General features: G+C 35.4%; 1 protein-coding gene across 7 annotated transcripts in view; it reads right to left on the bottom strand.

Annotated features, from left to right (window-relative positions):
* Positions 1 to 19,477, bottom strand: part of P4HA1 (prolyl 4-hydroxylase subunit alpha 1) — a 100,226-nt gene that overhangs the window by 13,055 nt on the left and 67,694 nt on the right. For 4 of the 7 annotated variants that reach the window (XM_061405289.1, XM_061405292.1, XM_061405290.1 and 1 more), the window contains 2 exons: positions 14,078 to 14,148; positions 3,696 to 3,799 (listed from right to left, as the gene is read on the bottom strand). In XM_061405289.1, the coding sequence (XP_061261273.1) occupies positions 3,696 to 3,799; positions 14,078 to 14,148 (175 nt within the window). Of the gene's footprint in view, positions 1 to 3,695; positions 3,800 to 14,077; positions 14,149 to 15,195; positions 15,267 to 19,477 lie in introns of all 7 variants that reach the window. The other 3 variants (XM_061405291.1, XM_061405294.1, XM_061405293.1) reach the window with 1 other exon arrangement.

Consider the following 19,477-nt stretch of genomic DNA (forward strand, 5'->3'; position numbering starts at 1 on the left):
TTTTCAACAAATGATGCTGGGACAATTGCCTATATAACCACATGAAAAGAATGAAGTTGGGCTCTACCTTATATCATATATAAAAATGACTCAAGATGGATCAAAGACCTGAATGTAAGAAATAAAACCATGAAAATTATAGGAAAAAACCACAGGTGTAAATCTTTATGTTCTTGGATTAGGCAATGGTTTCTTAAGACACCTTAAGCAAAAGCAACCAAAAAAAAAAAAAAAAAGACTATCAGACTTCATAGAAATTAAAGATTTTTGCCAAAGGACACCATCAAGAAAGTGAAAGACATCCCAGAGAACGGGAGAAAATATTTGCAAATCATATACTTAATATGGGTCCAGTATTCAGAACATAAGAACAACACTTATAACTCAATAAAAGACAACCCCATTAAAAAAAACAGGCAAAGGATTTGAATAGATATTACTTTCATAGATATAAAAATAACTAATAAGTTCATGAAAAGATACTCAACATCATTAGCAATCAGTTCCGTTCAGTTACTCAATTGTGTCCAACTCTTTGAGACCCATGAACCCCAGCACGCCAGGCCTCCCTGTTCAGCACCAACTCCCAGCGTTTACCCAAACTCATGTCCATTGAGTCGGTGATGCCGTCCAATCATCTCATCCTCTGTCGTCCCCTTCTCCTCCTGCCCTCAATCTTTCCCAGCATCAGGATCTTTTCCAATGAGTCAGTTCTTCGCAGCAGGTGGCCAAAGTATTGGAGTTTCAGCTTCAACATCAGTCCTTCCAATGAACACCCAGGACTGATCTCATTTAGGATGGACTGGTTGGATCTCTTTGCAGTCCAAGGGACTCTCAAGAGTCTTCCCCAACACCACAGTTCAAAAGCATCAATTCTTCGGCGCTCAGCCTTCTTCACAGTCCAACTCTCACATCCATACATGACCACTGGAAAAACCATAGCCTTGACTAGACAGATCTTTTTGGCAAAGTAATGTCTCTGCTTTTTAATATGAGGTCTAGGTTGGTCATGACTTTCCTTCCAAGGAGTAAGCATCTTTTAATTTCATGGCTGCAATCACCATCTGCAGTAATTTTGGAGCCCCAAAAAATAAAGTAAGCCACTGTTTCCTCATCTATTTGCCAAGAAGTGATGGGACCGGATGCCATGATCTTCATTTTCTGAATGTTGAGCTTTAAGCCAACGTTTTCACTCTTTATTTCCTCTTCACTTTCTGCCATAAGGGTGGTGTCATCTGCATATCTGAGGTTACTGATATTTCTCCTGGCAATCTTGATTCCAGCTTGTGATTCTTCCAGCCCAGCATTTCTCATGATGTACTCTGCATATAAGTTAAATAAGCAAGGTGACAATATACAGCATAGACGTACTCCTTTTCCTATTTGGAACCAGTCTGTTGTTTTGTGTCCAGTTCTAACTGTTGCTTCCTGACCTGCATACAGGTTTCTGAAGAGGCAGGTCAAGTTGTCTGGTATTCCCATCTCTTTCAGAATTTTCCACAATTTATTGTGATCCACACAGTCAAAGGCTTTGGCATAGTCAATAAAGCAGAAATAGATGTTTTTCTGGAACTCTCTTGCTTTTTTGATGATCCAGTGGATGTTGGCAATTTTATTTCTGCCTTTTCTAAAACCAGCTTGAACATCTGGAAGTTCATGGTTCACATATTGCTGAAGCCTGGCTTGGAGAATTTTGAGCATTACTTTACTAGCATGTAAGATGAGTGCAATTGTGCGGTAGTTTGAACATTCTTTGGCATTGCCTTTGGGATTGGAATGAAAACTGCCCTTTTCCAGTCCTGTGGCCACTGCTGAGTTTTCCAAATTTGCTAGCGTATTGAGGACAGCACTTTTACAGCATCATCTTTTAAGATTTCAAATAGCTGAACTGGAATTCCATCACCTCCAATAGCTTTGTTTGTAGTGATGCTTCCTTGACTTCGCATTCCAGGATGTCTGGCTCTAGGTGAGTGATCACACCATCATGATCATCTGGTTCATAAAGATCTTTTTTGTACAGTTCTTCTGTGTATTCTTGCCACCTCTTCTTAGTATCTTCTGCTTCTGTTAGGTCCATACCTTTCCTGTCCCTTATCGAGCCCATCTTTGCATGAAATGTTCCCTTGGTATCTCTAATTTTCTTGAAGTGATCTCTAGTCTTTCCCATTCTATTGTTTTCCTCTATTTCTTTGCATTGATCATTGAGGAAGGCTTTCTTATCTCTCCTTGCTAGTCTTTGGAACTCTGCATTCAGATGCTTATATCTTTCCTTTTCTCCTTTGGTTTTTGCTTCTCTTCTTTTCAGAGCTATTTGTAAGGCCTCCTCAGACAGCCATTTTGCTTTTTGCATTTCTTTTTCTTGGGGATGGTCTTGATCCCTGTCTCCTGTACAATGTCACGAACCTCCATCCATAGTTCATCAGGCACTCTATCAGATCTAGTCCCTTAAATCTATTTCTCACTTCCACTGTATAATCATAAGGGATTTGATTTAGGTCATACCTGAATGGTCTAGTGGTTTTCCAGGGAAATGCAAATAAAAACCATAATGAAATAGCATTTCATACATATTAGAATAACCTTAATTTAAAAAAATGGGCAAGAACAGGTGTTGGCAAAGATGAGACAAAAATGGAACCCTGTACATTGCCAGTGGGATCGTAAAATCACTTGGCCATTTGGGAAAACAGTTTGTCAGCTCCTTAAATATTAAAGATAACACATGAACCAGCACACTTCCTTTAGTAGATATATACCCAAGAGGAATTTAAATGTTATCTGTCAAAAATTTGTAGACCAATGTTCATAGCATTAGTCATAATATCCAAAGAGTGGAAATAAATGTTCTTCAACTAATAAATAAAATGTGGTATATCCAATGCTATGCTAAGTCGCCAATAAGAGAGCATTATTCAGACATGAAAAAGCATGAAGTGCTGATTCATGCTACAACACATATACAGCTTAAAAACATTGTTAAGTAAAATAACCCAAATATATCAAGCCACATATTGTATTACTCCATTTATATGAAATATCTAGAATAGGCAAATTCATAGAAAGTAGAGAAGCAGTCGCCAGGGGCACTAGAGCAGGGGAATGGACAGTGATTACTTAAATGGGGTTTCTTTCAGTGTGATGAAAATAGTGGTGATGATGTACAACCATGTGAATACTAAAATCAGGGTAAATTTTATGGTATATGAATTGAAAACAGAAAAAATTATTTATGAAAAACAGTGTATTAATAAATATTAGTATTACATATTTTTCATTTCCTTAGAAATTTATACTCAACAGTAAGAGTTTTTAATGTTTTGAGAAAAAATTTTAAAGGTCCCAGCACAATTTCAAGTTTTCCCACTGATTATTAAGATCAGTGTACATGGTTTCAGCCTATATATGCACTTTTACAGTCACAAAGTATGCAAATTGAATACTGTCTGTACAGTGACAGAAAAATCTCATCTGAAGCATCTTTTAAAAAAAATTTTTTTAACTTTTTATTTTGTGTTGGAGTATAGCCAATTAATAGTGTTGTGATAATTTGAGATGGATAGCAAAGGGACTCAGCCATGCATATACATGTATCCATTCTCCCCCAAACTCCCCTCCCATCCAGGCTGCCACATAACATTGAGGAGAGTTCTCTATGTGAAGCATCTTTTGAAGAAGTTTAAGAATAATGTGATTACCTACCTGTAATTCCTCTGCTGTGGAGACATCTAGTCCTGTCAGATCCTGGATTCTCATATTAATTCGTGACACCACAGGGTTTTCATAGCCAGACAGCCAGGCACTAAAAACATGAAGAAAATACTAGTTTTACTGATTAAGTTTCAATACATAAAGGCCATTTTAAAAGCCATAATATACAGCCATAATATTATGGCTTTATCTATAATCATTTAGTTGATTTGCTTCTTTGATACGATTTTTACTGATGTTAAAGGATGTTACATTCAACAGCTCGAGGTTGGAAAGGGAAAAAATTAATATCATTTATTACAGAGTTTTCATGAAAACAGGTGGGTTAATGTAAGAAGGCTATAAAGGGCTATCTACACGGAGAATTTCTTGTTAATTTTGAAAAATATATATATATGAAACAAATATATACATCAAACTGAAAACAACTGTTCCTTCTAGGTAAGGTATAGGAACTGGCCAGGGTGGAGATTAGGGATTTTAGCTTGATTTATATAATGCTAATATTTCATAAGGAAAAGAATTCATGTACTGATTGTATAAATAAAAAAGTTTTTAAAAAATACCCAACACACACAGTAGGATGGCTGTAATCAAAAAGATGGACAATAACAAGTGTTGGTGATGACGTGAAGTCACCAGAAGCCTCATATATTGCTGGTAGGAAGGGAAACTAGTGCAGTCAGTCTGGAAAACACTTTGGCAATTCCTCAAATTGTTAAACATAGAGTGACCTAGTAATTCCATGCCTAGGTATGTGTATCCAAGAGAAATTAAAATGTGTGTTCATACCAAAACTTGTGCATAAATGTTCACAGTAGCATTGTTAATAGCCAAAAAGTGGAAATAATCCAAATGTCCATCAACTGATGGACAGATACATAAAATGTGATATATCCATAAGATGGATTATTGTGTCATGAAAAGGAAGTACTGATACATGCCACAACACGGATGAACCTTGAAATCATTATGTTAAAGATAAATCAGATACAAAAGGTCACACATTATGATTCTATTTACATGAAATGTCCAGGTAAATCGATAGACAGTAGATTAGTGGTTGCCATTGAAGGGGGAATTAAGGAACGGTTGCTAATGGATACAGGATTTCCTTTTGGGTGGTGAAAATGTTCTGAAATTAGATAATGGTGATGACTGCACAGCTAAAAAGACTGAAAACCACTGAACTGCATACTTTAAAGGATGAATTTTATGGTATGGAAACTATAGTTCAATAAAATGGTACTGTAAAATTCAACTCTCTCCTTTATGTATGCTTTTTCCCAGTCTAATAGACTTTTTCTTTCTTCACTCCTCTCACCAAGCTACGGTCCATCATTTCTACAGCATCAGCAATTTTTTTTAGTAGTGCCATGGCTGCAAGATCTTAGTTTCCCAAACAGGGATTGAACCCATGCCACCTGCAATGGAAGCGTGGCATCCACTGGACCACCAGGGAAGTCCTTCAACAGCATTCTCGATAAAAGCCTAAATTCAACTCTCTGGCAAAAATTCTGAATGAATTTCTTTTCTCCAAGCTTATACCTGTATTACCAAATTCTACTGGAGAAAATAATGAAATAAGGCAAATACATTCCACTAAAAATTCATGAACACTAACTCTAAGTGGGCCTTACCCCTCTCCTTTATTCTATATGCCAGCCCACCCATGACTCCCCCTTCACACAGTGGACAACATATCTCCTACTTAGAAGACAAAACAGAAACCATTCAATCTATTCCTGATACACAGTTCATTCTAGTTCATTCCAGTTCCAAGAGGAGATTTCTCTCCATTATCTAAGGCCAATCCTCTGCCTTAGATTCTATTATCTCCTGCCATTTCAGGAATCATGAATCATTGATTAGCCCTTCTCTCTCTTACATAATCAACATCCATTCTCAATAATTCCTCCCACAGCTTTTAATAGCACTTAAGACTTTCCCATTAAACAAATAAGCAAAATTTTCAAATTCTTTCCCTCAATTCTTTCTCTCTCCAGCTACCAACTTCTTTCTCCTCCTTCTTCAAGTCACCCTTTTCACAGACTCCTCACTTCTCAATCCATTCCAATCTAGATTTAATCTCTATCACTCCATCGAAACTGCTCTTGCTAACATCACTCATAATCCTGCTGTTATTAAATCAAACAAGATTTTCTGATTTTTCTCACAGTTATTTGCTCTTTCAGTAACATTTCACAATGTTTATCCCTCTTGAAACTCTTCTCCTCACTCAAGCATTCTCCAGGTACTCCTTGCTTACTTAACTCTTTAGCCTGAAGTCTCCTGTTCTCAAGAACACCTTCACTTTTACCATTTTAGCAAATTATCACTTTCACTTTATAGTTTTAAAATTATAAAAGCTTGTTATAGTCAACATTATAATATGCCTGTTTATTTAACAAGACTATAACAAATGCTTGTTATAGTCAACAAATGGTTCTGGGACACAGGATAACCATGTGCAAAAGAAAAGATGAACCCCCTACCTCATTCACATTATAATAAAAAAAAAAACTAACTCAGAAGGGATTAGAGATCTAAATATAAGAGCTAAAACTACAAAGCTTTTTGGAAAAAAACACGATGTATATCTCTGTGACCTTAGATTAGTCATTGTTTTAGCTATGACCTCAAAAGTACAAAGAACAACAACAAACAGGACATCATCAAAATAAGCAGTATTTCAAAAGACATGAACTTCAGAACAGCATTATTCATAATAGCCAAAAAGCAGAAATAACCCAAACATCTATCAAAAGATAGATAAAATGTGGCATATCTATACAAAAGGATATTGCTCAACCATACCCTGAAAACATGCTAAGCAAAAGAGGCCGGACACTAAAAGGTCACATTTATGATTCCATTTACACAAAACATTCAGGATAGGCAAATCTATTAAAAACAGAGAGTAGATTAGTGGTCGCCAAGGGTTCGACAGGTAGGGGGGTAAGGATTGGATAGTTATGGCTGAGGAGTGTAAAACTTCCCTTTGGGGTAATGAAAATGTTCTAAAATTAATTGCGGTGATGGAGGCACAATTCTCTAACTATACTAAAAACCACTGACTTATACCCTTCAAATGGGTGAACTGTATGGTTTATAGTTCAATAAAGCTGTTTTGGGGGCACATCAAGCAGCTTGCAGGATCTTAGTTCTCCAACCAAGGGCTGAACCCATGCCTCCTGCATTGGAAGCTAGAAGTCTTAACCACTGGACTGCAAGGCAAGTCCCTCAATAAAGGTATTTTTAAAAGAAATACTTATTATAAAAATTTCAAAGAGTATAAAAGTACATCCCTTTCCTAGTCTCAAAACACTATTAACCAATAGATATATATCCTCTCAATAGCTTTTCCCTGTGTGTAAACAAACTTACTGAGAGAATTAAAAAAAAAAAAAAGAATCCACCCTTCAACCTTACACCTTAATATACACATATACTTTTTTCTCCCTAAAAATACTTCTGACATATTTCCTAGTTAATACACATAATGCTACCTCATTTTAAAAAAAAATTATTGTGGTAAAAAATATACAACATAAAATTAACCATTTTAATCACTTTTAAGAGTGCAATTCAGGGGTGTTAAATACATTCACAAAGTTGCACAAGCATCACCACTCTCTATTTCCAAACCTTTTTCTCCATCCCACACTGAAATTCTGTATACTCTGAAACAACAATTTGCCATTTCCTTCTCCTCCCAGGCCTGGGTAACCTCTAGTCCACTTTTTCTCTGTATGAATTTGCCTATTCTAGATACCTTCTGTAAGTGGAATCATATCATATTTGTCCTTTTATGCCTGGCTTATTTCACTTAGTATAATATCCTCAAAGTTCATCCATGTTATAGCATGTATCAGAATTTCAATCCTTCTAAAGGTTGAATACAGTCCATAATTTGTTTATACCACATTTTATTTATCCATTCATCCACAAATGGATGCTTGGATTGCCTCTACCTGTTGACTATCATGAATAAGGCTGTTATGAACATGGATGTACAAGTAATCGGTTTGAGACCTCTTTTCAATTTGGGGGGATATATACCTAGAAGTGGAATTTCTAGATCATATCATAATCCCATGTTCAACTTTGTGAGGAACTGCCAGCCTGTTTTCCACAGCAACTATACCACTTTACATTTCAATTTGTTACCTTTTTTAAATTACTGCTTTTTATTTTTAATATTAAAATATCTTTAATTCCAAGATGACCACAAAGGTCTATCAATAAAGCACTGGTTAAAAAAGGTTGTTTCTAATTTTTCTCTGTTACAAACAATATTGTAACAAACTTATGCATACCTTTTGCATACTTCTGCAAATATCTCTGTAGGATAATTTCCTAGATGTGGAAATACTACATGAGTTTTACATTTTGATAAATGATATCAAATTGCCCTCCAAAAATATTTGTGACTTATACTTCTATCAACTGTTTATGAGTACCCATTTCATAAAATCCTTGACAGTATAAATCTTTTTAATCTTTGCCAATCTTAGAGGCAAAAATATTTTAATTGTTTAAATTTTTTAAAAGTTTTAATTTGTACTTCTTGCTATATCATAAACTATCTTAATAGAAGGCTTAGAAATTAAGCCTTAGATGAGACACAGTCACTGATAACCACAGCTTTAAAAGAAACTGCTATAGTCACTGGAGAGGAAAATGAGTTCTACATAGGAGGTTATTTCACTTAATATGACTTTTATATGAAACCTCTCTAAAATATAGTAAGATTCTCCAAAATACAGTAAGATTCTCCAAAGCTGGAGAACACATTTAAAACATTTTACTCATCCCATCCTTAAAAGCATTACTGCTAATCTGTCTTCAGGAACATTATTGTAGACTTATTGGATAGTTGAAATTAGCTGAGTTGTTTTAACACTACTAAAAATGACAAGACAATGATACTGTAATATGTTAACTGTCTGTTCTTTAGGATCTAGAAGTCTTACTCCTACATTAAATTAAATAATCGGATATCAATATTCTTCTAGTACTCAGTGCTTTAACTGAGTTAGAATGTAAAATTATAGCATTTACTGTAACCTGGAAAAAAAATCATTTGAAGAACATTCTCTATCTTTTGTACAATTATAATTGAAAATGTCAACTAAGTTATACAGTGTTTTTTCCACAAAACATAGTTTAGCGCTAGGAGAAAAACAGAAGTCTTTTTATGTGTCCTCTTTTTCCATTAGATAACCCAAAATATATTTCTTTTGGTCTTAATGACAGGAACCTGAGAGTTAAGTTGTACATGCAGAGTAACATTAACATTTTTTTCATTTCTAATGAGTTTCTGCTATAAAAAAAAGTTCATTATCCTTTTACTATATACTTTAAAAAATATCACTGGAATGCTATATTTAAGTAAGAAGAAACAGTCTCACGTTGCATGACTATATTTCTAATACTAAGGAATGCATGCTCAAGTAAACAAACACCATCACTTTGGAGGTTTTTAAGTGAAAGTGCTCAGTCATGTCCAACTCTTTGAAACCCCAAGGACCGTACAGTTCGTGGAATTCTCCAGTCCACAATACTGGGGTGGGTAGCCTTTCCCTTCTCCAGGGGATCTTCCCAACTCAGGGATCAAACCCAGGTGTCCTGCATTGCAGGCAGATTCTTTACCCGCTGAACCACAAGGGAAGGTTAAGATTGTTACAAAACTGCCAAAAGAAAACACGATTAATGTAATCTGCATACCACTACGTGATTTTTTTGCAAAGGCAAAATATAATTCAGGGCCCAAAGTGCCACTTACAGAGGGCAAAACTTTCAATAACTCTTCCATAAGTGCTTCACAATTAACAAAGAAAGACTAATCATCTAGAGGTGGAATTTATCCAGTCCCTTTGGTTCTCAGTGGGACAATTATACAATAACACTATAGATCCATCTGGATCTATCCATTTATCTCAATCTGAGAAGGACTGTTCTAGCCAAAAGAAGGGGATGTTGTTGTTACAAGCTATGCAAATTAAAAAAAAATTTTGGTATCACTCAAAGCTATTTACATTGGCCTCTAAACTAAAAATATTAATACATTTTTACACTCCATTTGCTCCTTTTTAACATGGGGTAAATTAAATCTTAAGCATAATAAAATATCATATTATAGGATATCTGTACTTCAAAGTAAAAAATGAGATCACTTCCAAGAAGTGATATTGATTCCACCAGAATTAAAGAAGCTTTCTCTACCACACTCAATAAACTGTTTATTTGCATGTATTACTTTAACTGGACTTACGAACTCACATAACTGTCTTCTCAGAGTATACGTCTGAATGTGTGTGCGCGTGTGTGTGCTCAGTCACTCAATTGTATCCAACTCTTGGTGACCCCACAGACTGTAGCTCGCCAGGCTCCTCTGTGCATGAAATTTTCTAGGCGAGAATACTGGAGCGGGTTGCCATTTCCTTCTCCAGGGGATCTTCCCGACCCAGGGATCAAACCTGTGTCTCTTGTATCTCCTGCATTGACAAATGGATTCTTTTATCACTGCACCACCTATAACTGAATGATTACTTCTCAAAAACTAAAATTCCATTACTTTGATTTAGCCAAACTATTAGCTTCTCCAGTAACAAGCTGAGGTGGAGTGGTGGTAAAGAATCTGCCTGCCAATGCAGGAGACACAGGTTCAATCCCTGAGTTGGGAAGATCCCCTGGAGAAGGAAATGGCAACCCATTCAGTATTCTTGCCTGGAAAATTTCATGGAGAGGAGCCTGGCGGCTACAGTCCACGAGGTTGCAAAGAGTCAGATACAGTTGAGCGCGCGCACACACACAGTAAAATTTTAGTTTTTTGTTTTTTTTTTTAATACTGGAAAGACAAAAAATGATTTGCCAAAAGTTCACAGGTAGTCAATAGAGTAAACATTTTGTTTTTTAAACAGTAATGGATTTCTACACATACTCTGCCCAAAGAAAATTCTATTTGCTAGAAGATGAACATATTTTTACTTCCACAGATGATGATGCAATCACTTAGAAGTGTCTCAGAATACAGATATTTGAAATTCCCTTCTGACTCTTTCAAAATACAGATGTTCCCAGAGAAAAGGGGACCTCTTTAACTGACATCAGTACAAACAAACTTTTTCTGCTATTTTTGCATTGGAGATGCCTTCTTCAGAGGTATAAAATATGAAAGTGAAGTAACTCAGTCGTGTCCGACTCTTTGCGACCCCATGGACTGTAGCCTACCAGGCTCCTCGGTCCATGGGATTTTCCAGACATGAATATCGGAGTGGGTTGCCATTTCCTTCTCCAGCAATAAAATATGAAGGAAACATAAAACACTCATTTATTTCACTTGTGAAATCTCCAAATTTCAGATTCACAGTGATGGGTAGAAAATGTCTCAATAGATATTAAATTTTCAAAATAGCAAAAACTTTTTATTTGTTAAAATATGAAATGTATTGGACATTTCAAGGAGCAAATTCCTTCCTTAACTGTTTAGACCTCTCACATAAAGATTTTATTTTTTAAAGGACTGATGAAAATTTTTCCTTTAGAGTAAAAATGAAAACCACTGTGCTATGGAATTCTGTTTTTACTAGGTTGTTTTGAACACAAACACACACTCACACTGCATTCTTTGCCAAGTCTGCATGAATTTACTGTGGTGTTATTCAGTCTTTCAATGTGTCTAATGTTACTGGCTAAGTATCTTCTACTGTTAAATATAATATAAAGTATGGCTGTGCCTTTCTCAAAAATCCAGAGCTATGAAATTATAGTATTTTCAAAAATAAGCTCACAATGTTTAGAAATATTTAGCTCCAAAGAGGGGAAAATAAGGTTTGGATCACCTTTCCAAAAGTAATTTGATTTTTCTAAGAGTCCAGTGGCTCTGTGGGCTGAATATTTTGTCCAAAAGTCCACTGTATATATAGAAAATTTCCAAAAATGACTTCAAAAACACTAAGTTCATAAAATTTTGTTTTAAATGCTTCCTAAAAACATCAAAATCTGGAGAATTTAGATACTTACTAGTTTTATGACAGTTAAAAAAAAAAAAGCCTAAAACCATGTAATAATCTGATAAAATATATAATGGATTTAGTTATTTTTTTTAAAAAGATGAGTTCATTTTTTAGACATGAAAAGGTTCTATAAATGGAAATTTAGCTTACTTAACTACAAATCAGGGTTAATTATTATACAATGCACAGAAGCATTACAATCATGGTTTAACATGTCTATCCAAATTATTTACTGCAAATCCTTACCTTGTATTAGTGTTAACAAACATCAAAATCACACTGCAGGAATGTGATTAGGGGTAAGGGGATAGCTAGTGGTATAGGACAGACAGTTAGTATACCAGAATACGTGTGTGGGGATGCTGAAGGCTAATACATAAAGAACACAAAGCTTTGCCTTAAAAAAGTAATTAAGAAAACAAATCAATGCATGCTGTATAGTCTTTATAGTACTTCTGCTATGACTTACAGAGAAATGCTATTTTTTGTTTGACTGCCTCCTAAATTAGTTGTTAAAAATCTATGTACTCCTTTGCACAATTTTTAGCTGACAAATGAAAATTTTCATCCCAAGAGTTTCAAAAAATTTAATTCTGTCATACTGAAAATAGTGGTAATTTCTGAAAAATGATTATTTTTTAATTTATCCAGTGGACTCTAAATACCATGATGATTTTATGCCCATCATCATCCACTTAAGAAAATACATGAATGAAGCATTTTTTAAATGCTTGAAAATTTTATATCAGTCTTCCCTTTTTTTCCTTGAACATGCATTTTCATTCCATTCCTACCTTAAAACAGTGGTTCTTAACAGGGGTAGAGAGGTAGAATTCCCAGGGATGGTGGTGGAAATTTTGCCTACCAGGGGACATGTGACAATGTCTGAAGATATTTTTTATTGTCACAACTGGTGACAGAAGGGTGCTGGCATTCAACGGGCACTACAGATGCTACTAAATATCCTACAAGCCTCAGGTCAGTCAACAAACAACAATCATCTGATCCAAAATGTCAATAGTGCTGAGCCTGAGAAGCCCTCTCCAAGAGGGATACATTTTTATGATTTAAAGTCTTTTATTCATCACATTATACTTTGCCACAACAAAATATTTACGTAAACTGATAAAAATATACATTTCTTATAACATAAAGGCCTAACTGTTCAAAAAAAAAAAATGTCTCCTAGAATGGGTTATTACAATGCTTTCGAATTGTGGTGCTGGAGAAGATTCTTGAGAGTCCCTTGGACAGCAAGGAAGTCAAATCAGTCAATCCTAAAGGAAATCAACCCTGAACATTCATTGGAAGCTGAAGCTCCAACACTCTGGCCACCTAATGTGAACAGACAACTCACTGGAAAAGACCCTGATGCTGGGAAAGATTTGAGGCCAAGAAGAAAAGGGGGCGGCAGAGGATGAGATGGTGAGATAGCATCACTGACTCAATGGATATGAATTCGAGCAAGCTCTGGGAGATTGTGAAGAACAGGGAAGCCTGACATGCTGCAGTCCATGGGGTTCCAGAGAGTTGGACATGATTTAGCAACTAAACAATAGCAATCTAAAGAACATAATTAAACAATCATCAAATATAAAAAATGAAAATATATTAAAATATTCCTAAGGAGACGAAGCTTGTTTATTTTCAATTAAGTATTAAATGTGAATAAATATTACTTGTTGCTACAATGAGACAGAATTCAGCTCAATGACACTTCTATTTTCATGAGAGCTGAGAAACTTTATTTATACAAATAAGTAAATGGATAGAGTTCTGTTGAAATAACATCATTTATTTTGTGAGCTTCTATTAAGTTATATATACTTACAAGTTACATAGTGACCTTTTATTAAAAATTATTTCAGTGACCTATCAGCCAATAACTTAGGAGATTCTCTTAAATATTGTTAAAAACAAAGAATTTGAAACCAACTGACTTACAGAGGACTTTTTAGGTAATCTTTCAAGGTGTCATTCTCACTACCTATAGCTACTGAGTCACCCTGAGATTTTTAAGCCCCTGCTTTACTACAAATTAAAATAGGCCTTGTTCTATGAAGAGTCTTTGGGAACTTCTGTTACTTTAAACATGAGAACACAACTTCACTTACCAGGTAGGGTGTGGGCTATCTCAGCAGGCATTTTAAAACCTAGCAAGTCACTTTGAAAAACCTCTATCAACTTCCCCATAACCATGTCCATCATGAAAAGTCATGCACTGTTATCAAATACCTATGCCTAATAGCCGAGGTCTTAGAAACCATAAGATGGGTTTTATGAAAACTAGACTCACAAGAAAGAAAATAGTCCAAATATGACTAAAATTCTTCCCATCACTCCCTTACCTCTTAGATACTCTGTACTGGGCTGTGGTCAATTTTCCAGTCTCAGGGTCATGTACTGTAGCTCGGCTCAGCTACAAAAAAAGAGAAAGGACAAGGGCTTACTCACGTAGCAGGCAATTTGGGGCTTTTGTTTTGTTTTGCCAAGCCACAGGTGATTGGAAGGGTTCAGATTGGTCTGGATGGTAGGCAATGGTTTCAAATCAGCAGAAACATTTAGAAAAGTGGCGATAAGAAAAGCCACTTCCAAATCAAGAAAAAAATGGGTTGACGGATTTTTGTTGCAGATTGTCCTTTCACTTTTTTTTTTTTAAATCATTTGAAGCTGTATGTAAATGATTTATAGCACTGGGTTTCACAGGTTCTTTCTCGGATCTAGAAGTTTGATGTTCTTCAAATTATTTGACAAAAGAGTAATTAGTAGTCTCTTTAAATTCATTTTTTTAAAACTCTCACCAAGCTATAACTGTTGTTAAATCTCTCTGGTGAAGTAAAAGGCAACTAAACTTGTAAGTAATAGCATTTGGAAGACAGAGATCTCAAGCATAACTCTGTTCTTTCCATTGCCAACGTTTAAGTCAGCAAGTTTTTTAAAATAAAAACTCCAATAGGAGAAATACAGATGACTCCATAATGACAATGTTATTTTATAAGATGCATGAACAAATGCCAACACAATCATCATGAAGAATGATGTGAATTCACTGCAGCATATTTACGAATATGAGAGAACGACATAAACAAAGACTACTCCCAGATTAATCCAGGCTGCTGCCTTTTTTTTTTTTTTTCCTGTCTTTGGCAAGAAAAAAGAAAAAGGAATAAGAAAACAAGTATTAAGCCAGTTCCTGGACTGGCCTAACCTGATTTGATTCCTAACCTGAAGAGAGATGGAAAAGCATACTAACTCCCTAAAAATAATAGACCAATTACATACTAAAAACAGAACTTCTAGTTAAAGAGAAAGACCTGTGAAACACAAAGCAGTTTTTCCATGCTTAAAAATAGGCGGTGACTTGACTGGAGACTGAAAATGACCTACTTCCCTTAAATGAATAATTCCTGTAGGATGTACAAAACACTCATTAGAGAGCAAAATATGCAGCATACACATCTCTTACCTTTTGCTAATTCTGTAATGTACCGTCTCCAAGTCTCCTGTTATTGGGTTTGAAATGGTGGCTCGCCTCAGCTGTGAAGCCAACCATCAAAATAGTTGCATTACAAAACAAAAAAAAAATGAATCACATTTATCCAATCAGTCAGAAATCTGGGATTTTTACAAAGGAAGCTAAAAAGAGAAAATAACTCCATAGACTTCCAGTCACCTGTGTTGAACCTTGAAAGCCAGTTGACTTTAAAATTTTTTATATTTTTAAAAAAAATTTTTTTCCATGAATGGAGTGTACACAAAACAGACTGGAAATTAAATTTCTTTGAAAGGTTACAGGATGTGAAATAAGGAAAAGAAATTTCTAAAATTTGAAGTTAATTTATAGTTACAAGAATGGCAATATGCATTTGATAACTCATTACAAACTTTTTGTTTTAATTTTTTTCAGTGATGGAAATGCTTGCAAAGCGAATGTTCAAAATCAGTTTGAAGACAGGACGGCGGAGTAGGTGGGCGGGGAGTACATCTCTCTCCATGGATGAATCAGGAATACACCTTCAGACACAGAAGTGCACGCAGAACACGAGCTGAGGGCGGACAGGAGAACCTGACCAGATGAAAAGAATATACAGAACCACACAAAGCTCAAGAGCAAGCCCTGAGCCTATGGAGTGGGAACATTGACTCCAAGACCCTAGGCTACCAAAGAACTCATCCTAGAGACTATCAAATAGTGAGAACTCACACAGTGGAAACCACTTGAATACAAGACCTGGCATCACCCAACCACCAGGAGCGCCCTGTGCAGGACGCCTCATCTAAACAACAAATAAAACAAAAATACAAACCCAATCAGCAGCAGACAGGATTACCACCTCACTCAGCCTTGCCCATCATAGGAAAAACAAATAAACAAAAACTCAGCATAAATCTCATCCTATATGAAGCTTACACAAACCACTGGACCAACCGTAGGAGGGCAGAAACCAAAAGGAAGAAAGAATTCAACCCTGAAGTTGGGAAAAGGAGACCTCAAACACAATGTTTAAAAAAAAAAAAGGCAGAGAAATACTACACAAATGAAGGAATAAATTAGAAACACAGAAGTCCAAATAAATGAAGAGGAAACAGGCAAACTCCCTGAAAATTCAGAATAGTGACAGTAAAGATGATCAAAAACCTTGAAAACAAAATGGAGAAACTGCAAGAATCAATTAACAGAGACCTAGAAGAATTAAAGAATAAACATTCAGAGACAAACAACACAATTACTGAAATTAAAAATACTCTAGAAGGAATCAATAGCAGAATATCTGAAGCAGAAGAATGAATCAGTGAGCTGGAAGATAAAATGGTGGAAATAACTTCTGAAGAGCAGAATAAAGTAAGAAGAACAAAAAGAACTGAGGATAGTCTCAGAGACCTCTGGGACAACATCAAAAGCACCAACATTTGAATTAAAGGGGTCCCAGAAGAGAAGAGAAAATGAAAGCGTATAAGAAAATTTTTGAAGAGATTATAGTTGAAAATTTCCCCAACATGGAAAAGGAAATAGTCGATCAAGTCCAAGATGCTCAAAGAGTCCCATACAGGATAAACCCAAGGAGAAACATGCCAAGACACATACTAATCAAGCTAACAAAGACTAAACACAAAGAAAGAACATTAAAAGCAGCAAGGAATAAGCAACAAGTATCATACAAAGGAAACCCCATATGCTTAACAGCTGATCTTTCAGCAGAACTCTGCAGGCCAGAAGGGAATGGCAGGATATATATTAAGTACTGAAAGGGAAAAACCTACAACCAAGATTACTGTACCCGGCAAGGATCTCATTCAAAACTGATGGAGAAATAAAAAGATTTCCAGACAAGCAAAAGTTAAGAGAATTCAGTACCACCAAACTAGCTCCACAACAAATGTTAAAACAGACTTAATAGTCAAAAAAACAAGAGAAGGAAAAAGATCTACAAAATCAACTCCAAACAATTAAGAAAATGGCAATAGGAACATATATATCAATAATTACTTTAAATGTAAATGGATTAAATGCTCCAACCAAAAGACAAAGACTAGCTGAATGGATACAAAAGCAAGACCCATATATATGCTGTCTACAAGAAACCCACTTCAGAGCTAAAGACACATATATACTGAAAGTGAGAGGATGGGAAAATATATTCCATGCAAATAGGAAGCAAAAGGAAGCTGAAGTAGCAATCCTCATATCTGAAAAAATAGACCTTAAAGAATATTACAAGAGATAAGGAAGGACACTACATAATGATCAAGGGATCAATCAAGAGGAAGACATAACAATTGTAAATACCTACGAACCCAACATAGGAGCACCTCAATACATAAGACAAACAATAACAGACACAAAAGGAGAGACCTACAGTAACACAATAACAGCAGGAGACTTTAACACCCCACTCACACCAATGAACAGGTCATCAAAACAGAAAATTAATACGGAAAGTCAAGTCTTAAATGATATATTAGATGAGATGAATCTCATCGATACTTTTGGGACATTCCATCCAAATGCAGAAGAATACACCTTCTTCTCAAGTGCACATGGAATATTCTCCAGGACAGACCACATCTTCGGTCACAAATCAAACCTCAGTAAATTTAAGAAAACTGAAATAGTATCAAGCATCTTCTCTGACCACAATGCTATGAGACAAGGTATCAATTACAAGAAAAAGAAACTGTAAGAAACACAAACACATGGAGATTAAACAACATGCTTCTAAATAACCAACAGGTTACTGAAGAAATCTAAAGGGAAATCAAAAAATTTCTAGAAACAAATGACAATGAAAACATGACAACTCAAAACCTATGAGATGCAGCAAAAGTAGTTCTAAGAGGGAATTTTACAGCAATACAATCCTACCTCAAGAAACAAGAAAAACATCGAATAGACAACCTAACTTTACACCTAAAACGGCTGGAAAAAGAACCAAAAAACCCCAAAATTAGTAGAAGGAAAGAAATCATAAAGATTGGAGCAGAAATATATGAAAAAGAAATGAAAGAAATAATAGTAAAGATTAATAAAACCAAAAGCTGGTTCTTTGAGAAGATAAATAAAATTGACAAAACTTTCGCCAGACTCATCAAGAAAAAGAGAAGAATCAAATCAACAAAATTAGAAATGAAAAAGGAGAGGTTACAACAGACAATATATAAATACAAAGGATTATAAGAGACCATTATGAACAACTATATGGCAATAAAATGGATAACCTGGAAGAAATGGACGGATTCTTAGAAAAGTTCAATCTTCCAAGACTGAACCAAGAAGAAATAGAAATTATCAACAATCCAATTACAAGCACTGAAATTGAAGCTGTGATCAAAAATCTCCCCCCCAAAAAAGCCCAGGGTCAGAAGGCTTCACAGGAGAATTCTATCACACATTTAGAGAAGAGCTAATGCCTATCCTTCTAAAACTTTCAAAAAATTGCAGAGGAAGGAACACCTCCAGACTCATTCTACTAGGCCACCATCACTCTGACACCAAAACCAGACAAGGACAACACGCAAAAAAGAAAACCACAGGCCAATATCACATAGATGAACATAGATGCAAAAATCCTCAACAAAATTTTAGCAAACAGAATTCAGCAATACATCCAAAAGTTCATACACCATGATCAAGTTGGGTTTATTTCAGTAATGCAAGGAGTCTTCAATATATGCAAATCAATCAATGTGATACACCATATTAACAAATTGAAAGATAAAAACTGTATGATAACCTCAATAGATGCAGAAAAAGCCTTTGACAAAATTCAGCACCCATTTATGATTAAAACCCTTCAAATAATGGGCAAAGAAGGAACCCATCTCAACAAAGTAAAGGCCATATATGATGTCTATAGCAAACACTATTCTCAGTGGTGAAAAACTGAAATCACTCCCCCTAAGATAAGGAACAAGACAAGGGTGTCCACTTTCACCACTATTATTCAACATAGTTCTGGAAGTCCTAGCTACAGCAATCAGAGAAGAAAAAGAAATAAAAGGCATCCAGATCAATGTTTACAGATGACATGATACTGTACATAGAAAACACTAAAGATAGTATCAGAAAATTACTAGACCTAATCAGTGAATTTAGCAAAGTTGCAGGGCACAAAATCAATACACAGAAATCACTTGCATTTATATATCCTAATAATGAAAAATTAGAAAGAGAAATTAAGGAATCAATCCCATTCACCATTGCAACAAAAAGAATTAAATATCTAGGAATAGTGAATTTAACTCATGAC

The sequence above is a fragment of the Bos javanicus genome, chromosome 28 (genome assembly GCF_032452875.1).
Source record: "Bos javanicus breed banteng chromosome 28, ARS-OSU_banteng_1.0, whole genome shotgun sequence".
NCBI classification, from domain to species: domain Eukaryota; kingdom Metazoa; phylum Chordata; class Mammalia; order Artiodactyla; family Bovidae; genus Bos; species Bos javanicus.